The following is a 26,620-nucleotide window of genomic DNA, read 5'->3' on the forward strand; positions in this document are numbered from 1 at the left end:
TATCATAGCCGTCTTATTTTGTTATGTTGCTTTTCAGTTCTAGGTATTTAGGTAACTGAGAGTCAAAGCAAAGAATTTAATGGATGTTAGTAGAATTTGAGGCTAGTGTGTTGTAGAACTTATTGGATTAGATTTAACAGCAGTGCAGCAGTCTGAAATGTCCTTGAGCAAGAACTCTGTGTTTCCTGTGATCAGACTGTTTGTAGAGATTGTAATGTTTCTTTTTTTATTTTCTAAACGACTTCGCATTCCATTCTCTCCCACTAGTGCTGTACTAAAACAACGCCTGCAGCACGGGACTGACTTGAAAAACTGTTTTCAGGAAGTTTCATTGCTTTCGTATCGGTTTGTGTAGTCAAATCTTGATTGACCTTAAGTCGCTAATTTCTCACAATAGCACTTCAGAACCAGCAAAATTCTCATAATTTGATCTCTGTTTCTCCTAATTCATGCCTTTTGCAGTGGTTTTCTCACCTTCCCTCCTCCTCCACAAGGCTCAGTGCAGTTGAGGAACCGTGCTGCAATTATACTTGCTCCATAACAGAGCAAGTGATTTTCTGGTTTTGAAAACAGTTTTCAAACAAAAAGCTTCAGTTAATACTTATATTTGCCACTCTTACTTGAAGTGGTTGTACTGGCACTGGCAGCATTTTACCAAACTGAGCAATAGTTAGTCTTGATAGATGAAAAGGGTTGTCCTTTTTTTCCTTTTTTCTTTTTTTTTATTTTGTTTTTGTTTTGTTTTAGTTCAAGTTAGCTTAACATAATTAGGAAAGCCTTCATGGTTGTCATGACTTTCTCTTAGCAAATGCTGATTTCCCACTTCAGCTGCTAGCAACAGGACCCAAAACACATTAAAGTGGCTGGGAACATCTTAGATGATCATGCTCGGGCAGTGAGGTTCAGCTCTTAGACGAATACTTAACAGGCAATTGCAAACCTGCATCTTAACAGGCATACAACAGTGTTTCATGTTTTACCCAACCACATACACATGCACGCTCTATTTCCTGGGTACCCTGACAAGAAAACAATAACCATTGTCCATTTAAAATTAGTTTAACGAGAGCTCTTATTTGGCAGTAATCCTCCAAAGAAGTGGCTCAGGCTTTCCCACAACATCTGAGAGAAGTGTGGTGAGAGTACAGGTCAATTGATTTATATTCTCATAAATGGTACAGTGTGGAAGTTCTTATCCTAGTCACTTGATTTGTGCGCGGAAGGTTGCCGTGAAACACTTTTGAAGATGAAGCTGATTTAAAACAAACTGCAGCTACATATTGTACATTTGAGAGCAAGCAATATATGTATATAAAGAGGAAAAAATAAATTTTTATTTTTCAATAATGTTCCAATTTCATGTAGTGCATCTTTTCTCGTTAAAAGCCGTTTGAGATGGAAACAGGACATAGTTTTTAAAAGCCTGTAATAGTGTGTTGTTGTAGCTCCCACCTCGAGCTGTCAGTGCAGCAGCTGATTTCAGGTAGGGAGTTTGAGAACATGCTTGAAATGTTGATTTATTTGGGAAATGTTGATTTATTTGGATGGGGAGGGGGCATCTGCACCGACTGCACTCTGTTTTGGGTGTGCGAGGCCTCTGGATCTCAGCTTCAGCTGTTCGCGGTGGTCCTTTGTTACACAGATGATTAAATTTAGCTGAGGTAATTATAAGATGGGATTTGTGCATGAAATATGCTTTTCACTTTATTTTTCTCTGGGGACAGGACCCGAGGGAGCGACATGGAGCTGGGACGGGGGGGGGGGGGGGGTGGTCAGGCTGGGTGTGAGGGAAAGGTTCTGCACCCAGAGGGTGCTCAGGCACTGGGACAGGCTCCCCAGGGACCGCCACCCTGAGGTGATGATTTTGGGGTGTTTCCGTGCGGAGCCCCCCGCGGGACCCGAGGCCCCTCACGGGCCCGCCGTTTCCCCGTCCCCTCAGCGCCCCCTGCCGCCCGCACCGCCCCCCGGCGCTCCGCCGCTCGCCATGGCAACTGCCCGCCGCCGGCCCTGCGGCAGCCAATGGGCGTGCAGCGGGCGACCGGTGAGCGGCGGCCGGGAGGTTTAAAAGGCGGCAGCGGCAGCGGGTCGGCCTGTCGCTCCGCTCCTCACAGCTCCGCTCCTCGCTGCTCTCCTCCGCTCCTCGCAGCTCCGCTCCTCGCAGCTCCGCTCGGCGCCTCGCTTCGCAACACCGCTCGGCTCCTCTCTGCTCCTCGCCGCTCTGCTCTGCTCCGCTCCGCCATGTCATCAAGGGTGAGTGCCTTCTCCCGGATACCGAGCCGGGTGCTGCTACCGGACGACCCCCTACGCCCCGCGGCCCGGCACTGCAACCGGCCTGCTGCCGGCGGCCCGGGGAAGAGCAGCGCTCCCGCCGCCAAGACCGGGGTGGAGGGGAGGAAGCCGGGGCTGCTGCCCCGCACCGTCCTGCGGGACATCGGCAACCGCATCGCCGAGCCCCCGCGGCTGGCCGCCCCCAGAAAGCCGCTGGGGGCTTACGGCAAGCGGCCGGGCGCCGCCGGGACAGCCGCCGCCGCCGCCCAGCCCGTGCCGAAGCCGACGGTCCCGAGGAGGCCGCCGAAGGCAGCTGCCAAGAAGAGTGCACCGCCGCCGCCATCACCACCGCCGCCATCACCGCCACCGCCGGAGCCCCAGCCCCAGCAGGTACTGTCCCAGAGCGGGCTCAGCCCAGCCACCGCCTCCACCGAGCTCAAACAGCGGCCGTGAGCCGCTGTGGGGCTGCCGAGCGGCGGCGGGGTGGCTTGCCCTGATGCCCTTCAATCTGCCCCCCCCCTCCCCCCCCCCCATTGCCTTGTAGCAGGAGCCCACATCCTCGTCTTCCACGGAGGGGCCAGCATGTACCCCTGCAGAGGGCATGCTGTGCCAGGCGGTTCCTGATGCCTTGCTTGAAGTGGAAGATGTTGATGCGAAAGATAGTAACAAACCAGAGTTATGCAGCGAGTACGTGAAGGACATCTACAAATACCTGAGAGAGCTTGAGGTTGGTGGTGGTAGTAATGGTAGTTCAAACTACAGGGACACCTGCTGACGCAGGGAGTCTGCCTGTCATCATAAGGGTGGCTTGGAGATGGCATTCATTTTCGCCTGTGGATTTTCAGGAGGCACTGATAAGTGATTCCTCAGCTGGAAACGCTAGAGTAACCTGAGGTGATAACAGATAACGGTTGTTAGACCAACAGATTAGCAGTAGTGGTACCATGGTCTTCATAGCCTGTCTCTAGTAAACCAAGAAACCTTATACGCACAGGCCTAGTGCTGTGATTCATAGTATACTGGTACGAACCTCTTTCAAAAGCCTTAAGATGAAACAGGGGCTGGGCATTGCAATTGTTTGAGCTAAATGATTAGATATAATAATCTGATTCCTTCCGCACAGGTAACACAAGCAGTCAGACCCAAATACCTGGCAGGCCAGAATGTAACTGCGAAGATGCGTGCTATGCTAATAGACTGGCTTGTTCAAGTACAAGTAAGATTCAGCCTGCTGCAAGAGACCTTATACTTGACTGTTTCTATCATTGACCTCTATTTGCAGGTAAGCATCGCTTGCCCCCTGTCAGGCAATACTTCCCATAATACTAATCTAAAACAGTGGATCAACTGATTGGTAACACAATACATGGTTAGGCTTGTTGCCTTTATCAAATGCACTTTGCTGGTCAACTGTATTTTGTTGTTGAATTATATGCCCCATATAACCCTCTCAATTACGAATTGTGACTTAATGCATCAAAACTGCTTATTCCTCTCCCTGATTTGGTCTCAAACCCTGATCATATCCAACAGTAGATGACATATAGTTCCTCTGTATATGCCGGTATGAACTTCCTGCCACTGAACAAACATGATGCTGGCTACCTTTAAAATACGTTTTCTGAGCCAAGCCATTATGATAAAGCACTACTGCTTTTTACTACAGGACAATGCTGCAAGAAATATGCTACAGCTTGTTGGTATCACGGCTATGTTCCTTGCCAGTAAATATGAAGAGACGTTTCCCCCCAGTATTGGAGATTTTGCCTATGTAACTCAAGACAAGTATACAACATCCCAAATTTGCAAAATGGAGATGAAGATTCTGCAAGCCCTGGACTTTCGTCTGGGTCGTCCTCTCCCTATACACTTCCTAAAAAGGACTTCAAAGATTGCAGAGGTAAAGCTGAAAACAAGTGTTCTTTAAGCAGTACCTGGAAGTTGTAATACTTAACTGTGGAAGTTTGTTATAATGGCTCAAAACTTCCATTTGAGCCCAAACAGTATTGCAGCTGTTTGTCTGCTTTCAATCACTTGAGCCTAGCCCAGCCAAAACCGAAGTTAAAATGCTTGATACTGCAGGTGGTCAGTAGAGCGCTATTAAAAGCATATGAGCAGCCTAATACAACTCAGAACTGCTCTGTGATTAAGCCATTTGAATTTCAAGCCTATAGCTTGAAAAATGTTTAAGAAAGTATTTCTTCCTGTTTGACTAAAAGGCAACTCAACTAAGCCTGACAGGATGCTTTTTCCTTGGAGATGGGCAATACCTAACTCTGACTTGCTGCAGGTGGACTTGGAACAACACATTCTGGCCAAGTACCTGTTGGAGCTATCCATTATGGACTATGACATCGTTCACATCCCTCCATCCAGGAAGGCAGCTGCTGCTACCTGCTTGGCTCTGAAACTTCTCGGTGGAAGCCCGTGGGTAAGTCATGCTGCACCTGCAAGCACAGGACTTGATGTACCTATGCGCCAGCTTAAAAGGCCACCCTGGGACAAGTGTATGCAGGCCTTTTGCATTGCTCGTGTCTTAGCACGGAGGGGCAGAAGTAGGGTGGTGACTGTTAGCTCTCCCACATTACAAAGGAGTCCAACTGTTCAAGCCCAACAACAGAAGTCAAAGAATCCACTGAACTCTGTTCTAGTAGGCTTGTCGAATAACTTCCTTCCCTTTCAGACAGCGACTCTGCAGTACTACATGTCCTACAGTGAGAGTGACCTTGTCCCAGTCATGCAGCATTTGGCGAAGAACGTAATTCTAGTGAACCAGGGCTATACAAAGTATGCGGTAAGAACTTTTGGCGAGGGTGGGGAGCATGCTTGGCTAAGTGTCAGCGCCTGGTGCTCTGGGGCTGTGTTGGCTGTGACCTGAGCCGTCAGGCTTGTATCAGACTTGCTTACTGTAGCTGAAGGTCTGCCCGAAGGTGGGGCACAAACTGACCAAAATGGGTAAAACCTGGGTCTGGCTGCTAGAATTGGCTTGGCCTGCCCGCCCCAAGCCTCAGATGAGCTGGAATAATGTAATAAGCTGGGTAAACTTAACCTTACTTGTATGTTTGCAGGCCATCAAGAATAAGTACGCCAGCTCGGGCAACAAGCAAGTAAGCACTCTTGCGCAGCTGAACTCTACTATCATAGAAGACTTAGCCAAACCACTGGCTGAATTGTTGTGACTGTGAAAATTCTACAAAAAAAATATCGACGCTGTGTGTGTATATACTCTTAGCTTTTATTTGTGTGCTTCGTGCTTTTAATAAAGATTATTTTGTCTCTACTGTCACCCTGCCTCACGCCCCGCGAGGGTTCTCCGATTACACCCTGCCTCTAATTAACATTACAGCCCTGGCCGCCCCTCACCGCGCCGCCTCCCTGCCGCCCCGCCCCGTCCCCTCCCCTCAGCCCGCCCGGCCGCCATCTTGCCCACGGGGGCGGCCCGGCTTGGCTGAGGCGGCCCCGCCCCGCGCGGCGGCAAGCGGCGGACGAGGGCCGCGCGGGCACTTCGAAGGCGGCGCCATGGCGGAGCTGACCGAAGCCGGCGCCGAGGCCGGTCCCGCTGCCGAGCTCCGTGTGGGGACCGACCCCGAAGCGAAGCTGAACGTCCTCACCCTGCTCCGGTGCGTGTGGGGCGGCGGGGGGCTCGGTGTCGGGGCGGGCGGGCGGGCGGGCTGACGGCCTCGTTCGGCTCCCTTGCAGCCTGCGGGAGCAGCTGAAGCAGCAGCTGATGGAGTGCCGAGCCGCAGCCCGCGCCAGTAAGTAGCGCACCGGCCCCGCCGCGCTTCCCCCTCCGGCGCCTTCCCTTCAGGCCCCAGACACCCCCCTGGTACCCCTCTGTTATCCCCCTGACATCCCCCCGTCACCCCTCCGTTATCCCCCTGACACCCCTCCGACACATCTGCCTGGTGTTGTGCTTTAACCCCTCAGCCAAGCACCTACACAGCCCACCGCTCCCCCTAACCCCTTCCTCTGCACAGTCTCACTAACGCTGGAAGAGATGGTGAGGTGTGGAGGTAGGAATAAAACGTCCGTTAAACGGCTTTATCCTTTACGTTCCGTAAATCACGTTTAAAGTTTTCCTGTTGTGCTGTTTTAGTGTTGTTCTTGCTTTGCAGATCAAGGAAGTTACCCTGACTGTGACGTTGAAGAAATATCTATTATGCAGTATGTAATTTGTTAACTTTGAACTTCTGATGTATTTTAAAATAAATTGAAGGACTGGGAACTGAGCTTGGAAGCTCTCTTGTAGTTACTCCTTTTTAGCAGAAACTCTGGATTAATGATCAGTACTACGCAAGAATGTGGTGAAAACAAAGGAAATGAGGAGAGAGTATTACTGAATGACTTGTAGTTTGGAGGAAAAGTTCTTCCTTCAGACATGCAGAGAACAAGTTAAAAATGCGAGGTTGCTTTTACAATTTTTGTTCCTTTCACACTTCGTTTCAGATCCATGCAAAATTTGGAAAGAGAACTGGAGGAAAAAAAAACCTCCTTCAAGAACAAGACATTATTCATGCAAAGGTAGATTTTTCTTTCTATTTAGAGGTTTTCTGTTTGTTTACATGTGTGCACATGCATGCAGAAATGCATAATTCTGATTAAAATAGGATTTCAGAGTGATACAGCACGTGTTACAAACATGAGAAGTTTAATACAATTGAATCAATAGGAATGAAGAGGGAGATACCACAGAGAATAACAACAAAACACAAACTGAAGTATGTGTGAGCCTCAGAGGTTCTGGAAAGTTAAGAAAAAGCAGACAGTATACATCAGTAAAAATAGTTGGTGGTACTTTACAAATTCCTGTGAAGAGATTGAGGTTGGTAGTTGTTACATATCTCCTGAACCATACAACTGTTCGTTTAAATTCCCACCTTTGTCCAGCTTCCCTTCTGCAGACTGGGACTGTTGGTATCTGAGGTATGTTTGTCAAGATAGAAATGCATTGTCACTCTTACAAATAGTCTTTGATAACACCTTTCTTGTCCTGAGAATTAAGCCCCAGTATTTAAGAAGTGTGATATTTAAAAGTTAACCAAGTTTTTTGTTGTTCTTGACAGGTTTTTTTAGTATGTATTTCCAATGCGAAAGTGGGCATAAATGGAATTAGTAAATCTCTCTTCCAGTATTTATCAGCATTCAGTTCTTAGTTTCTTGTCAATTCTCATCAGTTATTTGTCTCTTTCTTATACCATGCAGGATGCAACTTGTGGATGCCCTGCGAAACAAAATGACACAAAATGATGATGAGAGAAGGTAAGGTGTTTTTGGGGGAAAGGATGGTCAGAAAAGAAAGGGCTTGGAATAGTTTAATGTGACACATTTCTATTTTACTTCATGGTACCTTTTGTAAAGCAAACTTTCGTCTAGCTTGGACTGGATGACATATAGTCCACCTTCTGGCTAGAGACAGCATGATCAAAACTATTATATGCACAGTGGATTTACCTTTGGACTCTGAATTAACTAGCCTTTGATTACAGAGATGTTTAAGCTTCTTTCACACAAACCAGCTCAACTCCAGAAGCACCAATGTAGTTTGTTCATTAGCTCTGTTATCTTGGCTGCACTTGTGAAATGCACTGGATTCCCCACCACCAGCACTGGTGTTTTCATATTTAACTTAAGCCGCGAGAACATTTATTGAATGTTATGTGAGTTCTTGCCCTCTTTGGATCATGTCCTTAGATTTATGCTGATGTTTGAGAGTTGGCTGAATATGGGGATGTTTCGTGAGCAGTGGACTCAGGCAACTTCTCTCCCTGGTCTAGACAGTAGTAAATCACTTTGTGAAGACTGGATTTGGCTTTGCCTGGGCTTAAGTGGCTTTCCTAATTTTTGATGCACCAGTAAGAGTTGTTTGTAGTTAACAGTTCTATGTTTCTAAAGAATATGAATTCCCAGTATTTATAATAGCTGAGCGCATACTGCAAGCTGTTAATGGAGCCTTGCCTCTGCTTTGCTGCCTTCATTAAATAATTATGTACAAGCTTAATGCCTGTCAAACAGAACTGAAGGTTTCAAATGTGTTTAAAATTTGTTTTATTTTTTTGCCCACTATTAATTGATGCATGCATATGAAGTATCATATGAGAAGTTTCATTTCTGTTGAAAATACAGCTGAAAGCAATGCATTTCCATGATGTCCCTGTTACAGCCCAGAATTCAGGAGCTCTAGCCACTAGCTATATGATTTGAAATATTAAACTTAACTGATGTTTTAGCAAAACCGAGAGGAAGACAAGGAGCCTATGTGGCACCTACAACTACTAAGTATGCTAAATGTGTAGTTTTTTATTTTCGTGTTAAGATAAATGGGCATTTTTTGTTTAATCTAAATAACTTAGATTAATGCATTCATGCTGTCAACACATATTAATGGTCTAAAGGTATGCAACCTTTCTTCCTTCCTTAGACTGATTGTGGAAACTATGGAACACACAGTAAAGCTCAGCCAGGCAATAATCGAATCTCAACAAGTAAGTGCCATTCGTACCTTTTGTTGCAGTTGTGCAGACTTGCCGTAAAGGTAAGTGAAAGTAACAGGAATGCACAAGTCATTTGAAAGTAAGTATGTGGCTCAAAGGGCATAGTTCCTAGCGGTGTTAAAATTACTGAAATTGTTGCTTAAAGTGAGTATGCAAGCAAGTCTGCAAGAGCTGCCCTTAGCTGCTTTTGTGGACTGAATTAGCATCATCAATATTTATTGGAACTGAGAGTCTACGAAATATGTTTTTCTTTCAGCAAACACGTGAGATTGAAGAGAAATTGAATGACATTAAAAAGAAAAGACTCAGTAAGTGCATTAGTTATATTGACTTTATATTTGAATATACTGTTCATATTTTAAAGTGCTTCTTGTAGCATTATTAAGTAACCACAAACTTCTTAATACAGTTAGAAAACTTATGAAAACAGTTTTATTAGGTGCTATAAAAATGAGCTGGTGTGATATCTACATGATTATTAGACTGATAGAACATATTAGTCATATTCTTGTGTCTCTGATTTCGTATCTGCTAAAAAAAAAGAAGGGTGGTGGTGTTTCGTTATTTATTATAAGCTCCCCAGCAACTTACACTTCACTTAGTAATTTAAATCAGTTCTGCAAAACTGAAAGGTTGTTTTTTTTTTCTCAAACTGCGCTTTTGTGAAATGTTTGTTGAACAGGAGGGTATTCACTTACAAAGAGCTTGCATAGTAATATGTGACTTGGTATTCAGAACGCTTATTACAGTGGGTCAAATTTACATTTGAAATCACATTTCAGAACTTACTAAAGTAAGCAATTTTTTTGAATAGCACTAAAAGTTTGTTCTTACTGTCATATGACAAGGTCTGACAACAATTCTAACAATTATTAATTCATTTCTTTGTTTCATGCATAGAAATTGGTGTGTATGTTGAGAGTAATAGACACACTGAAGTATCTCTTTTCACAGAAAAAAATGAGCACCCTAACACCTTCCTTCAGGAAAGGAATGCTGTACCGGGAACAGCAGCATTCTTCCCGTGTATGAACTCTCCCTTCATGGTGTCTTTCAGTCTAACTTTTAGCCTGGTTTTGTCCAAAACGCGGCAATACTCACTGATGCTGTCCATATATCCCTTCTATGATTTTTGAATTCGTTTTCAATCAAATATGATTTTAAACATCTCCAACTATAAAAGTCGTGACAACTGAAGATGGGGCGTAGGACAGATATTCAAATTAGTATCTATGTCTGAAGGAAATGCAGACCTTATTCAAAGGACTTTTGGTTTTGTTAGCAGCCAGGGAACCAGTCGGTGTGTATTGATACCAGATACCACAGTACTTGTGTCTTGTGTGAAAGGTATATTGTGAGGTCTGTTGGAGGAAACAGATGGAGAGAGAAGTTTGAGCTATTGCAATGGAAGTGCCTTAGATATCTGTAAGAAAAAAGTATCTCTTTAGGTCTTCTGCCCACTGAAATACTTCTTAATGCTTTGTTTTACTAATAACGGAACAGTTCTAAAACAGGCTGAAGAAGACAAACTACTGCAAATTCATGACATGATGAAAAACAAAAAGGAACTGGCGAGTAGGAAAGTGGGTGAAATATTGGAGAGTATACATAAAAACCTACAAACTGAAAGAGCGATGACTACAGTAATTCAAAATGTATTCCAGGTAATTTCATAGCTTTCAGAAGCAGATTTGCAGTTCTGCATTACAAGCAAAATAATATACTGTATGGTGAATGTGACTTCAAAGTCATGTTTTCTAAACTCTTTAAGTAACAGCAATAATGGAAAAACTGCAGTATGAAAGGAAATCTTTATTATTTTAAAGACTAAAACTATGAAACTTGTTTGGAGTTATTATTTACAGAGTTTAGAAACATTCTATTGATCTGCCTTTATTTCTTTGGTCCCTTAAAGGTACAAAGGTAATGCATTTTCCAGAAATGTGTCTATCACGGCAGTGGCTATAATTCCTTACACCGGTAGTCACCCCTACATCCCCCCAAACCAGTTCCCTAGGACAAATAAATAGGCCTTAATCCGATGATACCGGTGGGATTAGGGTGGGAGGTGGGCCTCCTGCAGCATCCTGTGCTCAGAGGGGCTCCACTAAAGGTCGTCATGTGTCCTCTGCTGCTGCCCCCTACTCTGCCTCTTGCACTGTGGCTTGTCCTGACCAGTGAAATACCAGTGAAGAACACACATAGTTTACTTAAAAAAAAATAAGGCTGTGGAAGAATATATTTGAGGCTTTCGGGTAGAAAAAGGGATATAACCATTCTGTGAACTTGCATCATCAGTGGAATACCAAGAACAGAAAAAGAGCCACATGTTCTTTCTGTTGCACGCTATGTCTACTACTAGTTTGAAACATAATATGGTTTCATCTCAAATCAAGAACGGGAAATTAAACATTTTAGTGGGTTTATATTAGATTCCCGGAATTCTGTTTTTTTACTCCTAAAGTCTTCTTGAAACATAAGTAAAACAATTATTTTTTTGGTTAAATGAAAAATTCCCATTTTCAGTCTAGAATGGCAGAGTGAGAATGTTACAAACAATCATTTTCTCCTCTCTTCCCAAGTCCTGTCCATTTCAAACACTGCTGTGAATTTCAAGGGCTTCCAAAGTTTAAACAAGACCAACAGAAATTTTGATCCTTTTTAAGGGCTTTTATTTTTTAACCACTAGTCTTTCTGTCTTGTAGAGTATCATCATTGGAAGCAGAGTTAACTGGGCGGAAGATCCATCTTTGAAGGCAATTGTTCTACAGCTTGAAAAAAACGTCTCTATTTGAGTTAGGAAGGTGGCCTTTCATATTTACGGTGTGGATAATCAATATATTATATAATCAATATTTGTTGTATCATAAAAGCTCAGTTTTATGAATTTGAAATTTTGACCTTTCTGGAAGTTCTCTCTGCAGACACAGAATATGGCCATGCAACTCATTGAAGTGAATTTTTAATTCCTGGTAAACAACAAGCCTCGCAACAAGTAGCGTAGCTGATGAACCTAAGCGAAGGGTTACTTTATAGCTGTTCGATGCCAAGAACTCATTTCCCCCTGAAATTCAGCAATAAGACAAGAAAAAATAATGATTTTTATAACCTATACATGACAAGCTTTTACGTATAAGGTATTACACCAAGGCTCTGCCACTGCTGTTTTGCTCCGCCTTCCCCCAGTTTGTGTCTTCCTGCCCACACCACGAGACCCTGCAGTGTCCCCGTAGAAAGCTCAAACTGTAAAACTTTGTTAGGAAAGCGTTTGCTGGTTTTTTTTGTTTGTTTTGGGTTTTTTTTGTATATGTAGTGTGTAGGTCCGCTGTGTATAGTTTTATGCCTAGAAAAGTGTGGCTGCGCTACGCGGTGATGAGCGACGCAGCATGACAGGTGCCGGAAGAGGAGCGAGCGGTTGGTGCTGCGCCACGCGGGGAGCTCCCGCAGCCGCGGTGAATCGGGGCGGGTGGTGATACGGCACGCCCGCCGCATTCCGCGCTTTTAGACGCCAACGCTCGCGCTTTTACTAAATTCCGCTACGTCGGCCGAACCGCGCTGTGTGCACTGTGCTAAATAAAAGAAATAATCGGGCGCTTTGTCCTTCACGAGCGTCTGCTTGCGGGGGGTGCCTCCCGTGCGCGGGCTGCACCCGAGAGACCCCGGGAGCAGCTGGGGGCCGGGGCTCTCCCGCCGGCGCGCCCGTGGCCACGCCCCCTGAAGGGGCGGCCGCGCCCGCTGCGGGAAGCCCCGCCCACCCGTGGGCCGGGGGTGACCATGGGCAGCAAGATGGCGGCGGCCGCCCGTGCTGTGCAGGTGACGGCGGCGGCCCCGCGCTGCGGGCGCGGTGAGGGCGGCGGGGCCGGGGGGCGGCCGGCGGGGACCCCCCCGCACGGGGTCGGCGGGGATCGGGGGCGGCCGGGGCCCGGGGCGCCGCCCGGGGGCCGTGTCCTTGGCGCGGGGAGGGGGCGCCCGGGGCGGGGCGGGGCGGGCTCCGTGCCCCCGCGGGCATCTCCGTCTGCTCGGTCCGACCCCCGGGGGTTCTGCGCCGCGTGTCAGCGGTGTGCGAAGCCGTGTGCGGGTACCGCGGGGTCAGCATCTGCCCCAAAGCGCGTCCTGTGCTCCTCACGTCTCCTGCTGCCTTGTCGCTTCGTAGGTGGTCAAGCCGCATACTCCGCTCATTAAGTTCCCGGACAGGAAAAGCGGTCCCAGGCCTAAAAGTAAGTATTTCGCCCCTCCGTCTAGAGAAACAGCCCGTGCCAAGTTCTTTCTGTTAACCGCCTTACACAGCAGCACGCTTCTGCTTTCACGCGGTGACCCTCCTGATGTGGGGCAAGGGTTCTGAAACACGGCTGTTCCAGTTTGAAGGTAACTCCTGGCTCAGCCGTCCCAGACTCTGTACACCCGCGGGAATACATACACTGCACGCATGCCTATTTCTTGGCCAAGCCGGGTTCCCGAAGATTTACGCTACTTGCACACAAAGTCCCATTCCTGCAAATGCTAATAATCTCCTGAGGTGATCGCGCCAAAGTCACTCGGAAGCGGGTTTAGCTATTCGGTGATATTTGCAGAAATGATGCTGCATTCGCCTCGTCCGTTCTTTTCTTAATTGGAGCGTGCAATGTTTGTAGTGTTTAAAACCTTGATTTTAGGTGGCAGAGCCATTCCACCGTACATTTTAAGCGTTTCCTAGTGTTATTAATTAATGCTGAGAAAAAAACGTATTTTCGTGGCCATCTTTGACATCAATTTTTATACGTATAGCTTTGTTGATGTTTATGGGATCCTCGGTATTGTTACATTTACACGTCAAAGTTACATAAGCTGTATGTTGTTGATCTCATGAGTCAATAAAGCGTTTGAAACTAAAATAGCAGAAGTCTTATGAAGCTCAGTTACATTGTTCTGATTTGTTTAGAAATAATGGCTGTTCTCACTCTTTTTTTAGTTTGTTGCCTCTGATGTCTTTTTTTCTAGTACTTGTGTCAAAATTTGTCAACACAAGAGGTATCTCCTTGAAGCAGATAGTTAATTTAGACATCTGAAAATTCTTCTTTTTATTTTTTTTCCCGCTATTCTAATGTTTATGATGGCCAAAAAAACATAGGGATTTTAAATTTCAGAGACTGTTGCCTTCAAACTTTACACACTTAATTCTGTAACACCATCTGAAGGGTGACTATTCAGTAAAGAATGGTTGGAAGCACCGTAACACATCAGTAACTGCACCATATATTTGCCAGAGCATTTTAACACCAGAGATTTAGCTGTAAGTTTCATTTATCCTTTGACATTTCAAAGTATCTACAGTGTACATCAGTGCCACTTCTGATGTATCCATGAAGTCCTCAGGAACCATATTTGGGGATAACTTTGCCAGAACTCCGTATGCCGTACCCCGTTCAGCCAGCTGTACCATCTCTCATGCCAGCAAATTGCATTCTTAAAAAATGCGTTATGTACCTCTTTATCTCTGTGTCAGAAGAACTTTGTCGCTGTAGCTTTCGGGTCCACTAGACCTTTCTACCAGAACCGTGTTCTGTCACCTCGATAGCAAATTGCAGTCTGCCTCTCTTTGCTTGAAGGTTGTGGCAGTGCCTGGGTTCACCGCACCAGGCTGCTGCTTGCGCATGGCCACACGGAGCTCTGCAGATCAAGGATATACTTTTAGAGCCATGGGTGCTGGAAAGGCCAGCCAAATTCTTTTATGGTATTACTATTGCAACATGTTGTCAAACAGGGCAGGGAAAACTATAGGAGAGGCTGTATCTGCGCTAAAGCAGTTGCAGTGTTAGGTCTAGTACTTCTGAGTCCCGATTTCTTGTGTTTTTAATTGGCCAGTGCTTCTGTTCCAACTACATATCAGAATCAAAATTGTACGGTAGAGGAAGCTCTCGGGTAAATCTCTAAATATTTTTGTGGCATATAAAACAAACTTGGAGAAGCTATTTCTCATAAGGAGTTTTATTTCTTGAAACAAAAATACTTTATAGGCGTTACTGGCCAGAATTATTTGTCAGCTCTGTGTTGTCAGAAACAGCTCTTTCTTCTGTTTTCGTCTTCTGCCCCTTTTGCCTCCTGCTCTTAAATTTTAGAATTTCATCTTCATGGCATGCCCTGTGTTCAAGATTATGTTCCTTTTGATAAGCTCTCTTCCTCCTTGCTGTGTTTGGGACCTTCCTTGCCGAACCACCTGATCAATTTGCAGCTTTCAGGTAGAGTCTTCTGCCCGAGAACTTGTGAGTGTGCCCCTCCATGGTATTTTTTACCAACAGTGGTTTGATGACTTCGTTGCAGCTGTTTGACATCCCTGTACTGCCAATCAACTCAGACTCACCATGGCTCCTCTCCTTTGTCACTACTGATCTTGTTGGAGGCAGCGGGGAGAGAGGCAGGCAATACCATGGCATTTTAACACATCCAGGTCTGCTCAGTCTTGGTGCTGCTTATTTTGTAAATTCTTAGTCTGCCTGTACCAGCTGTTCGAAGTTGTATTTATCTTGCTCATTTTTCAGGGACACTGAGAAGGACTTCCTTCGGGAGCAGTCTGCTTTACCATTTTTTTTAACCAGGCCTGAGGGCTTCCGAAGGAAACATACTGCTATGAGATGCAGTCCTCCCTGCCATGGTAACTGTGTATTTCCATTGTCAGATCCACCACGGAAGGGCAGACCTAAGGTCCAACAGGCTGACTTTGATAACACTGCCTTTTTGTTGTCTGTTTTCCTATCCTCAAACTGAAGGCAGCTTCCCTAACATGAATTCCTTAAGCCTAACTCCTGGCCCTCTTCTCTGAAGTATTTCATGCAGTACTTGGTCTGCATTTCATTAACAGTTTGATTGCTGATTCCCAATAGTGGTGTTCATTCGGCATGTTGTTAAAAATGGGTACAACACTGCGCATTGTGAGCTTCATCCTCCTGTAAGCCTCTCTTTTTCACCAGTCTGTCTTTACCGTTGCAGAAAACAGAAAGCATTATCTCATTGGACCTTAGTTATTCATCTTAGTTATCTTTCTGCATAACCCTCTCCACACACACATTTATGGTACTTCATGCTGCAAGGAAAGCTTCCCAGCAAAGGAAAGCCTTTGTTAGGATATATCATGTGGAAATCTTGGGTTTCCACGTGAACATTTCTGCCATTCAAATATGCATTCTTTTCATTTCTGATTAAATGTGCCCTTGATACTGTGCTCTTGATATATTAAACAACAATTAGAATGGGTTGTGAGAAGTAGAGCGTCTTAACTCTTCTAATGTTATAAGGAAGAAAGTTAATTGTCAATGACTAGTAACTTTTACTGGTTGCTTATCTAATTGATTTTACAGTTCTGTTACATTTCTGTAAATGTTTTTGCAATCTGGGTTTCAGTACAAGAATCTCTACAAGCAAGTGTGCCGTCGCCCCATGCTTCAAAAGCACAGGAGTCTGTCGGAGGCAGGGCACCAGCCTTTCAAAGTATTTCACCTGTTAGTAGGGTACAAGGTACACCAGACACTTCAGAATTAGCAAGAACCTTCCCTCAGAAATACAGAAGGAAACTTATGTCAGATGAAGAGATTGAATATATTCAAGTAAGTTTCAATGATTGTATGTTCTCTGTTTACCCAGCATTTATCTTATTTGAAACTTTGAAGGACCTGTAGAAATACGGTAGTACATTGCAGTTCTTGATAAGTGTATACTCAGAGCTCTCACAGCTTCGATGCACAGTACCCAAACTACAAATCCTTGGTACATGGGGTACCCAGCTCTTACTAATCAGCAGCACGTGGTGTCACAGAGAGATACAGACTTAGAACACACATGGAAAGCTAGTGTAGGTACGGCCTACATTAACCATAGTCGCTCCCTGTTCTGTAACAGCTGCTTAATGTGTAATTTGAATGTGTTGGATGTGACCACTGGAGTCCATTCACGGACCGGCAGGAGCTATTGCCAGGTGACAGAAGTCCAAAATATTCTTCAAACTAGTCTTTATGAGTTATTTAATAGTAAGTTAACTTTTGTATTTCAACTTTTGGGAACATTTTATTAAGTTTAATATAAATATTTCCTGAAATATTTGCAATTACAATATTATATGGGAAAGGTAAGAGAGACGTACTTCCATAACAATTTTGAATTGTAAACATCATTACTTAAAAGAGGAGAATTGAAGAATTAGAGAGATAGGTGTAAGTTTGAAATGAAAAGACACTTAGGTAGCTTTGTTAAATGATAAGGACACCTCAAGTGTAACCACATGAGTAGAGGAAATCAGTTTTTCTGCATGCATATGGGTAGGATATCATAATTAGAATGTGGATTATTTTCCGCAGTTATACACTTCTTCACCTCCAGCATATTTTTTTAGCCATGAGATACGTCGTAAAATAATTGTGTTGGCACATTAATGAATTTCTGACTTCTCACAGAGGTCATAATTGCTGATCCGGGCCTTGTTTTTTTCTTTGGACTTTGGAATTTGAGCAGTGGAAATAATCCTCAAACTTCTGTTCACCGTTGCTGTGTCTATCAGACCTTCTGTAAAGCGAGTAAGAGTCAGGTTTCTTCAGATGGGGCCATAGGTATGGGCTGCAGGATTTTTTCTTTTTTTATATTCCTCGCTGAAAATTGGGCTGTTGCTGATAGATGATGGTGCTTTTTTTCATGCCCATTCTTTTATAGATTAGAAATCAAGGTCTAAATAAAGTCTAAATAAGAAGTTAAGACTAGAAATCTTGTTTGTGGGGCTGTGTGTGAAAAAGCTTATGTCTCCCCTTGGTATAGCGGTGTGTACTTAGTCTGTCCCCTTTTCTCTTTTAGCGTGGAGGTCCGGAATAAGCGCGGAAGACAAGTTTGTCCCCGCTGCTGGAGGACGAAGCGTTGTGTTCACCGCAAAGGCGTTTCCTTAGCGTTGCAAACGATTGTATACTGGTAGCTTTAACAAAACCCCTGTGCGAGGGGCGGGAGGGCAGGCATGACACCCCTCGCACGTTTCAGTCGATGGCTAACTAGATGCCGGCGCACCATTAAAATATTTTTCTAATTAGCCATTCTACAAAGCGACACGGCGGCGTGCTTCTTCACGGGACCCCTCAGGGGGACGTGAGGCGGGGCGGGGCGGGAGCGGGGACGGTTGGGGGGTGCGGGGACGGTTGGGGGGTGCGGGGACGGTTGAGGGGTGCGGGGACGGTTGGGGGGGGGCGGGGACGGTTGGGGGGTGCGGGGACGGTTGGGGGGGGCGGGGACGGTTGGGGGGGGCGGGGACGGTTGGGGGGGCGGGGACGGTTGGTGTCCCCTCACGGCGCAGGCGCGGCCGCTGACACGAGGCGGCGAAGCTGGGGCCTCGGCACCCTGCGGTTGCCAGGGGCGGCTCCCGGCGGCGGCGGCGGGCCGGAAGCGTGGCGGTGTTAAAGGCCCGCGGCCGCCGTTCGGCCGCCGCCATCTCGCATTTTCCGCTTCCTTCGCGTCTCTCTGGTGGCAGCCATGGATGCGCGGGCACGGGCCAAGCGCTACGAGAAGCTCGATTTCCTTGGGGAGGGGCAGGTGAGCGGCCCGGCCCCGGTCCCGGTCCAGGCCCCGGCCCCGGCCCGGCCCGGCCCGGCTCGGCTCGGCCCGGCCCGGCCCGGCCGTCACGCGTGTCTCGCCCTTTTTCTTTTCTCTCCCCGCAGTTCGCCACCGTGTACAAAGCAAGGGATAAGAACACCAACCAGATAGTGGCTATCAAAAAGGTGGGTGTCGACATGCCTCCCTGCCCGCGCCATGGCTGTCTTATTTTAGTTCTTTATTTTTCGGACCCTTAATGGACAGTGGAGCACTCTTTTTTTATTTGTAAGTACCCCGCTTCAGCTGCCTCTAATACGTCGTTTTTCCAAGAAGAAAGGCTACCTTCAGCCCTACTAGACGTGAGTTTCTGAAGGGTTACCCAGCCTGCAGCTTGAAATTATTTGTTACGCATTAAAACCAAATAAAGCACACTTTCTGAATTTAAGGCTTTGTTAGCCCCCCATAAAAGCTTGCTACTTAAATTTTTCTGCCTGCCGTTCATTATTTCCTTTGGTCCAAGAATGTTATTCTTGGTTAACTTTAGATGGCAGTTTTTTGGCAGAAACTGGCAAAAGTGTTCTCATATCTGCAGCTTAGCTGTACAAATACAAACGTTGAAAATGCTGGTGTTGTCATAAAGCGTTTCATTTAGTGCTATCTGAAGAGATTACGGGAAGTTTTTGTATTGGAAAGAGGTGATTAGCAGTGCTTTGTGAGGGATGAAAACTGTATGTTATGGTGCTGTGCTTAGATAAGAGCCCAGGTTTACTTAGGCAAGTCGAACTATATCAATAACAAGTAATTATGTTTTATACACTAGTCCTTTTTAGCTTTACAACATTGTTTTTGCAGGGTTGCTAATAGTAGCAGCTGTTGCAGAAAGTGTTCCTGCTTGCTTGTGTTGTACCCTTTTCTTATTTTTATCGTCTGGAAATACCAGTACTTGAAAGTTCATTCAGCAAATGCTCAAGACAGAATGATTCTAGTAAAATTAGTGTTCTCTGTGTACTTGGGCAGGGTTTAAGGCCTTCTGAGAACACTGACAGTTCCTTGGCCTCGCTTCTCCCAGGGGAGAGGCTTGCTACTGGTATGATAAAGCTTTTTCTGTACAAAGCATTCTGTGCTGCCAATTTGTAACGTGTCTGTTTTCAGCCATCGTGAATATTTCTCAACTTTCATAAAAGCTAATGCTGTGGAATCAACTTTTTTCTTAAGAAAAAATTGCCTGCCTGGTAAAGCACTTTCTGGTACTAAAACTCATTCTGTTTTAGAGTAATAACAACACTGAAGAATGTACCCTAACTGTTGGCGCAGATGGCTTAACCTTATATAATACAAAACGTTTGTTTTCAGATTAAACTTGGGAATAGATCAGAAGCTAAAGATGGTAAGTTTTAAAACAAGTTCATGTTGCATGGCTTTGTTGTCTTTGTTTCTGCAAAGTGGTGGGTTAATTTTTCACACTGTAGCTTGGCTGAGGAAAAACGAGCTTTACTCCTTCAGTGTAAGGCTTAATTGAGGTTGTTTATTTAATTGAGATTGTGTATAAAAAAAATAAATCTTCCTAACCTAGAGAGACAGAAAAAAGTAGTAGAAATATCTGCACACTCTTTGTAACTGTGTATAACATCTACCATGGCTGACTGTGTATATATAACCTGTTAGCCTCTCAATTTAAGTGGAATACAAACATGAATATAATGTAGAATAATAATATTTACAGCACTGAGTTTAGAATACCTTCTTGTTTTGATGTGTCTCTGTGCCTTAAATATGTAAGACAGGTGAGAGTGCTTACCTCTGTTGTCAGATGTTTGCTTTGTGCTGTTTTTGTGATTTATGCTCGAACAAAAGTTAGTAAAAACAAGATCTTAAAAATCTTGTCTCTGAATGGGTAGGTTTTGTTGTTTTGTGTTGAGAAATAGGTCCATGCAGCAGTGTCTTTTGATTGTATTTTCTGACCAGCCATGTGTCTTTAGGCATGGGTATTGCAGGTAAAATCCAGTAATCGTGGTTGTCTCTTACTTAACCGTGTGGTGCCCAAAAATGCAGTAGTATGTGTATAGGCTGCCATCCTTCAGGGATCCTACATCAGGTTACCAACTTCTTGTGGTGAGTTTTTACTCTCAACTCTCCAATTTCATTCTAAGGATGAATTTTCAGACATTCCAGAGTCTGCCAGTTGTGCAGACTGCCACAGAGTCATGATTCACCTGGTCTTCACTGGACTAGTGTCCTTCAAGGACAGTCATTACCTTTGGCCTAAACCTATAGTTCAAAAAAATAGTAATCATGTCTGGTTTCCTTGTGCTACCTGGTAACATCCCGGAATACGTTTTTCTGAATCCAGGAGTTGTGCTACAGCAGGTTTCAGCAGGCAAAATCTGCTTTCAGATGCCTGTCTAAAATTGGAATTAAAGCAGGCAAAGCAGGAGCATAGGCTAATCCATCGCTTTGCTAGAATATTATATGTTGAATGAGATCACAGGTTTTGGGAGAACATTCTTCTTCAGCTCATGTACAGCTGAAACTCTTCTTCCACAACATGCTGCTGGAATGTGTGCGTGCTAGCCAGTTGTGTGAGCCATACGTACCAGCATTATTTGAAGGAAGACCCAGGAATCAGGGTCTGATGTGGTGCAGCTTGTGTGACTGCCAAAGTGCACGCCCCAGGATTTCTGTATAAAATTTCTCTAAGATTTACATTCAGGTGAGCAGGCTTTGGCCACTCTGTTTTTGTCGATACAATACAAGTATAGAAAAGCGTGCACTTCCCGCCTTTCTAAATAATGCTACTTTGATTCTATGATTCAGAAAGAAGAGATTCATGAGGTTTGTCATTGTGCCTCCCTCTGGAAATGACACATTGAAGAACTAATATTTGCAAGAAGTAACTTTTATTTTAAAACAAAACCAAAGCTTGGTATAATCTGAAAAAGATGATTTTTTTTCTAGGCTTGTTCAAGATCATGATAATCTAAATCTTCTGATTGTCATGACATATTTGCTATGAAAAAAGGTATACATCCACCTTTATTTAGGCTTCAGCAATCAACGTATCTATAGCGATGTACTTGGCATTTAACAAGTAGATGAGTGGTGAGGAAGTAGATTGTAATAGTAAATCATCAGTGAGTAGCAGAGTGAGAGGTTTCTTTGAAGCTTAAAATAAAGTTTTTAATTTTGTTCTCTCATCTTTTTTTTTGTCAATGTAGGAATCAACAGGACAGCCCTCAGGGAGATAAAGTTGTTACAGGAGCTAAGCCATACAAATATTATTGGTGTAAGTAAAATGAATGCTACTTCTAGAATTGGTCCCCAAATACTGTTGGTACAGTTTCAAACAAATTCAGAATTATTTGGGTCATGGAAATGCTACTTAATTTTACTGTAGCTGTTTGTCACCTAAAATGAGCAGTCAAACAGTTGTTATGGCAAAACACTTATTTCAATAACAAAGTCTTTTATTTTGAACTCCTGTTGCTGTTTCCACGACATACCTCCTGGGTTTTGTGGAATTTAAAGGTGGGAAGACTTGTGGAAACTTTAATCACCTGACTTTCTATCTCCGTGATAGATACGCGTACGAATGCAATATTGAATTTATCTGAATTTGGTAGCTTCAGGTGAAACCAGTGACAGCCAAAAGCAAGCTTAGTGAGCGGTGGTACAGTGGGACTCACGGGGCTTACTAGGTTTTAGTGCTGATATTTAAAACTTTTGTTGGCAGGAATAATGGCTGCATTTTTTTCAGTTTTATTTACATTGACTTTCAGCTCCAGATATTTAGCTGGAGCTGAAGATACTTCAAAATTAGTTAACGTAGATCATCTGAAGCTTTGCCATAAGTATTAGAGCAGATATTAATTTTCCAGGTAGTTTATTTAACATTTCAGGCTGGAGATATAGTACTCCTCTGGACTGTGAAATTACTTGGCCACTTGCCGAGGCGATCGGCTGCGGGGCAGGCGCGTTGTGCAGCGGAGCGGGGGATCGAGTCGGGCAGGGCTTTTTTTCCGGCATCGAGGCCGCTGGAGGGAGCCGCCAGGAGCCGGCAGCCCTCGCCAGGGAGGCTGACGAGGCGTAGGCGGAGCCAGCAGCGCCCCCTCCCCGGCCGTTCAAAAGCAGCCCTAGGGAGCATGGGCGACCAGGAGGACGGGCAAGCAGGGCACGGCGCGGCAGGCAGGGCGAGCGGGGGGGGAGCCCCTCGCCGCTCTTTTGCAGCGGTCTTTCCCTTCGGTACTTGTAACCTGCCTGCGAGGAACCTGGCCGTGGTATCGACCAGGCAGAAAACCATGGCCTCCGCGTCTCTTGCGTCCTCTCCAGCCGCTGTCACCGATGTGGCTACTCAGACGGAGGGCTCGGGGAAGCACGCCGCCGTCCAGGTCTTGGGCTGCCGAGTGTGCCCAAGTCTTCTGTTGGTATCCGACAGCAGTGGTGAGGGGTATGCCTGTGGGAGGTGTGCCCAGGTTGAAGAGCTGCTCAGCCAGGTAGCGGAGCTTTGGGAGGAGGTGAGCAGGCTCAGGAGCATCAGGGAGTCAGAGAGGGAAATTGAGTGGTGGAGGTGTACTCTGCCCTCTCTGAGACAGACTCAGGAGCCTGCCACAGCACAAATGTCTCCCGCTACGCAGAAGACAAAAGTTCCCTCATCCCACCAGGCAGCAGGAGGAAACCTAGGCCAAGGGGGGAAATGGAGGCAGGTTCCTGTTTGGGGTGGTAGGCGAGCCCTGTCCCTGCCCACCTCACCTTCCCATCTACTCTTATATAACAGGTATGAGGGTCTAGAACACGACAGTCAGAACAACAAAGTAGACGAAAGCCCGTCCCAGTTGGAGAGGGTGCCTAAGGCAAGGCAACCTATCCCCCGCATTGCTACATCATCTGTCAAAAAAGAAAAAGGGTTATTGTCATGGGGGACTCCCTTTTGAAAGGGACAGAGGGCCCAATATGCCGACCGGACCCAACCCACGGGGAAGTCTGTTGCCTCCCTGGGGCTCGGGTGAGAGACTTCGCTAAGAAAGTCACGCGCCTGGTACGGCCCACCGACTACTACCCACTACTGGTCTTTCAGGCTGGTAATGACGAGGTAGCAAGGAGAAGTCCGAGAGCTATCAAAAAGGACTTTAGGGCTTTGGGGCGACTACTTAAAGGATCAGGGGCACAGGTTGTGTTTGCCTCTGTCCTTCTGATAGGGGAGATCGATGCTGACAAGCAGACTCATCACATTAACACGTGGCTTCGGGACTGGTGCAACCAGCAGAATGTCAGGATTTTCAATCATGGGAAGGTCTACGCGACACCGGGCCTGCTGGCACCAGATGGGATGCGCCTCTCTCAGAGAGGGGTGAGGATTTTTGCTCAGGAGTTGGCAGGGCTGATAGATAGGGCTTTAAACTAGAGTCGAAGGGGGAAAGGGATAAAACCAGGCACGTCAGTGATGAGCTAAGGGATGGCGCACTAGAATCAGAGGGACTGTGTGCTAGTGAGGCCCTTCGGTCGGTTCCACAAGGTGCTGCGTGTAGGGAGGCGCATTTGAAGTGCTTCTACACAAACACACGCAGTATGAGGAATAAAATGGATGAGCTAGAAGTCTTGGCCCAGTCCCACAGCTACGACATCATCGGCATAAGCAAAACCTGGTGGGATGAGTCCTGTGGCTGGTGTGTTGCAATAGGTGGTTATAGGCTCTTCAGGAGGGACAGGCAGGGTAGGCGGGGTGGTGGGGTGGTGATGTATGTGAAGCATGGGCTGGACTGTGTGGAACTTCAGGCTGGCGATGGTGAAGTTGAGAGCCTCTGGGTAAGGATTAAGGGATGAACAAATTAAGGGGATGTTGTTGTGGGAGTCTATTACAGACCACCTGGCCAGGACGGCAACGCCGATGAATTATTCTTTGCAGAACTAAGAGATGCCTCGAGATCAACTCCCCTTGTCCTAATGGGGGATTTCAACTTGCCAGACGTCAACTGGGATCACCACACAGCTGACACGAGCAAGTTCAGGAGGTTCATAAAGCACCTAGATGATAACTTCTTGGTGCAGGTGCTAAGAGAGCCAACTAGGAAAAGTGCCCTCCTAGATCTGTTGCTGGAGAACAGAGAGGGTCTTGTGGGGGATGTGGCAACTGGCGGCCGTCTCGGTCATAGTGACCATGAAGTGGTTGAGTTTAGAATTTATGGTGACAGAAGGAAAACTGTCACCAAAACTTCAGCCCTGGATATGGGGAAAGCAGACTTCAGGCTGCTCAGGGAACTAGTCAGCAAGGTCCCCTGGGAAACTGCTTTTGAAGGCATTGGCGTCCATCAGTGCTGGTGAATCTTTAAGCGCTGCCTCCTAAAAGCACAAGATCAGGCGATTCCAAAATATCGGAAGTCAGGCTGGCGGGGCAGAAGGCCGGCCTGGCTGACCAGGGATCTTCTACTGGAGCTAAGGTGAAAAAAGAAAGTGTACGGCTGCTGGAAGGAGGGTCAGGCAACAAGGAAGGAGTACAGGGATGCTGTTAATGTTTGTAGGGAGAAAATATGTGTGGCCAAAGCCCAACTAGAGTTGAAGCTGGCCATGTCTGTGGGAGACAATAAAAAAGGTTTTTTTAGATATGTGAACAGAAAAAGGAGGACCAAAGAAAACACTGGTCCGCTACTAGATGGGGAGGGTCTCCTCACAGACAATGACATAGGCAAAGCAGAGACATTTAACGCCTTCTTCGCCTCTGTCTTCAACACTGATGACGGGCTTTGGGACCCAGGGTGCCCTGAGCTGGAGGACCATGACGGTGGGAATGACAAACTCCCAACTGACCCTGAACGTGTGCGGGATTGGCTGCTCCACCTGGATCCACACAAGTCCATCGGTCCGGATGGGATTCATCCCAGGGTGCCTAAAGAGCTGGCTGACATAATCGCAGGACCTCTTTCAATTATTTTTCAATGATCTTGGGAATCTGGAGAGGTCCCATTGGACTGGAAGCTGGCAAATGTTGTGCCAATTTTCAAGAAGGGTAAGAAGGAAGACCCTAGCAATTACAGGCCTGTCAGTCTCACGTCAGTGCCTGGTAAAATTATGGAGAGGATGATCCTTGAAGTTACTGAAGCGCATCTGGGGGACAATGCAGTCATTGGTCCCAGCCAACATGGGTTCATGAGGGGTAGGTCCTGCCTAACAAATTTGATTTCCTTTTATGATAAGATCACCCATCTAGTTGATCAAGGGAAACCAGCTGATGTGATCTTTTTGGACTTCAGCAAAGCTTTTGACACGGTTTCCCATAGGATCCTACTGGACAAAATGTCCAGCATACAGCTAAACAAAAGCATCATACGATGGGTGAGCAATTGGCTGACGGGCAGGGCTCAAAGGGTTGTGGTAAATGGGGCCACATCTGGCTGGTGGATAGTCACTAGTGGGGTCCCTCAAGGCTCCATTTTAGGGCCAGTCCTCTTCAATGTTTTTATAAATGATTTGGATGTAGGACTAGAAGGTGTTCTGAGCACATCTGCCGACAACACCAAACTTGGAGGAGTTGTGGACTCAGATGAGGGTGGAAAGGCCTTGCAGAGAGATCTGGACAGATTGGAGAGCTGGGCGATCACCAACCACATGAAGTTTAACAAAAGCAAGTGCCGGGTCCTGCGCCTGGGACAGGAGAGCAGCCCCGCAGAGAGGGATCTGGGGGTTGTGGTTGACAGCAAGTTGAATATGAGCCAGCAGTGTGCCCTGGCAGCCAGGAGGGCCAACCGTATCCTGTGGTGCACCAAGCACGGCATTGCTAGTCGGTCGAGGGAAGGGATTGTCCCGCTCTACTCTGCGCTGGTGCGGCCTCACCTCGAGTGCTGTGTGCAGTTCCGGGCACCACAGTACAAAAAGGACGTGAAACTGTTGGAGCGTGTCCAGAGGAGGGCTACAAAGATGGTGAAGGGCCTAGAGGGGAAGACGTACGAGGAGCGGCTGAGGTCACTGGACCTGTTCAGCCTGGAGAAGAAGAGGCTGAGGGGGGACCTCATCGCAGCCTACAGCTTCCTCACGAGGGGCAGTGGAGGGGCAGGAGACCTATTCTCTGTAATCACCAGTGACAGGACCCGTGGGAACGGTGTTAAGCTGCGGCAGGGGAAGGTTAGGCTGGACATCAGGAAGAGGTTCTTCACAGAGAGGGTGGTCGCACACTGGAACAGGCTCCCCAGGGAAGCAGTCACTGCACCAAGCCTGTCTGAATTTAAGAAGCGATTGGACTGTGCACTTAGTCACATGGTCTAAACTTTTGGGCAGACCTGTGCGGTGCCAGGAGTTGGACTTGATGATCCTTATGGGTCCCTTCCAACTCGGGATATTCC

The 26,620-nt window shown here is 46.2% G+C and overlaps 4 protein-coding genes across 12 annotated transcripts in view; all 4 read left to right on the plus strand.

Moving 5' to 3' along the window:
• Positions 1–2,096: 2,096 nt before the first annotated feature.
• Positions 2,097–5,553, plus strand: CCNB1 (cyclin B1). Of its 2 annotated transcripts, none has more exons than XM_035553571.1 (7): positions 2,097–2,658; positions 2,813–2,995; positions 3,392–3,550; positions 3,935–4,168; positions 4,559–4,699; positions 4,952–5,062; positions 5,337–5,553. In XM_035553571.1, the coding sequence occupies exons 1-7, from the start codon at positions 2,239–2,241 to the stop codon at positions 5,445–5,447; spliced, it is 1,359 nt and encodes a 452-aa protein (XP_035409464.1). In that variant the 5' UTR covers positions 2,097–2,238; the 3' UTR covers positions 5,448–5,553. The 2 variants fall into 2 exon arrangements, with proteins under 2 accessions (XP_035409464.1, XP_035409465.1); XM_035553572.2 differs by having other exon boundaries at positions 2,099–2,658; positions 2,816–2,995; positions 5,337–5,511.
• Positions 5,554–5,690: 137 nt separating this feature from the next.
• On the plus strand, positions 5,691–12,350 carry CENPH (centromere protein H). Its single transcript, XM_035553663.2, has 9 exons — positions 5,691–5,888; positions 5,968–6,023; positions 6,384–6,432; positions 6,715–6,789; positions 7,471–7,527; positions 8,687–8,750; positions 9,016–9,067; positions 10,263–10,423; positions 11,465–12,350. The coding sequence occupies exons 1-9, from the start codon at positions 5,788–5,790 to the stop codon at positions 11,552–11,554; spliced, it is 705 nt and encodes a 234-aa protein (XP_035409556.1). The 5' UTR covers positions 5,691–5,787; the 3' UTR covers positions 11,555–12,350.
• A 131-nt stretch (positions 12,351–12,481) lies between these two features.
• Positions 12,482–17,809, plus strand: MRPS36 (mitochondrial ribosomal protein S36). Of its 2 annotated transcripts, XM_035553541.2 has the most exons (4): positions 12,482–12,572; positions 12,913–12,976; positions 16,134–16,336; positions 17,571–17,809. In XM_035553541.2, the coding sequence occupies exons 1-4, from the start codon at positions 12,534–12,536 to the stop codon at positions 17,586–17,588; spliced, it is 324 nt and encodes a 107-aa protein (XP_035409434.1). In that variant the 5' UTR covers positions 12,482–12,533; the 3' UTR covers positions 17,589–17,809. The 2 variants fall into 2 exon arrangements, with proteins under 2 accessions (XP_035409434.1, XP_035409432.2); XM_035553539.2 differs by lacking the exons at positions 12,482–12,572; positions 12,913–12,976 and adding an exon at positions 14,994–15,183.
• Positions 17,810–18,045: 236 nt separating this feature from the next.
• Positions 18,046–26,620, plus strand: part of CDK7 (cyclin dependent kinase 7) — a 32,407-nt gene continuing 23,832 nt past the window's right edge. For 4 of the 7 annotated variants that reach the window (XR_004779818.2, XR_004779816.2, XR_004779817.2 and 1 more), the window contains exons 1-4: positions 18,047–18,293; positions 18,419–18,478; positions 19,647–19,680; positions 21,509–21,576. Coding sequence is in view for 2 of the 7 variants with exons in the window: in XM_035553537.2 (XP_035409430.1) it covers positions 18,234–18,293; positions 18,419–18,478; positions 19,647–19,680; positions 21,509–21,576 (222 nt within the window). In the remaining 5 variants the exon portion in view is untranslated. Of the gene's footprint in view, positions 18,294–18,418; positions 18,479–19,646; positions 19,681–21,508; positions 21,577–26,620 lie in introns of all 7 variants that reach the window. The other 3 variants (XR_004779815.2, XM_035553537.2, XM_035553536.2) reach the window with 2 other exon arrangements.

Source organism: Cygnus atratus, chromosome Z (assembly GCF_013377495.2).
Source record: "Cygnus atratus isolate AKBS03 ecotype Queensland, Australia chromosome Z, CAtr_DNAZoo_HiC_assembly, whole genome shotgun sequence".
Lineage (NCBI taxonomy): Eukaryota > Metazoa > Chordata > Aves > Anseriformes > Anatidae > Cygnus > Cygnus atratus.

Bases quoted from the DNA above. Each gene is read 5' to 3' on its own strand.
- CCNB1 (XM_035553571.1), top strand. From the start codon at position 2,239: ATGTCATCAAGGGTGAGTGCCTTCTCCCGGATACCGAGCCGGGTGCTG. The intron at 2,996-3,391 runs GTTGGTGGTGGT...CCTTCCGCACAG, and splicing joins AATACCTGAGAGAGCTTGAG to GTAACACAAGCAGTCAGACC. The intron at 5,063-5,336 runs GTAAGAACTTTT...GTATGTTTGCAG, and splicing joins AGGGCTATACAAAGTATGCG to GCCATCAAGAATAAGTACGC.
- CENPH (XM_035553663.2), top strand. From the start codon at position 5,788: ATGGCGGAGCTGACCGAAGCCGGCGCCGAGGCCGGTCCCGCTGCCGAG. The intron at 7,528-8,686 runs GTAAGGTGTTTT...TTCCTTCCTTAG, and splicing joins CAAAATGATGATGAGAGAAG to ACTGATTGTGGAAACTATGG. The intron at 10,424-11,464 runs GTAATTTCATAG...TCTGTCTTGTAG, and splicing joins TAATTCAAAATGTATTCCAG to AGTATCATCATTGGAAGCAG.
- MRPS36 (XM_035553539.2), top strand. From the start codon at position 15,015: ATGGTATTTTTTACCAACAGTGGTTTGATGACTTCGTTGCAGCTGTTT. The intron at 15,184-16,133 runs GTCTGCTCAGTC...TCTGGGTTTCAG, and splicing joins TGGCATTTTAACACATCCAG to TACAAGAATCTCTACAAGCA.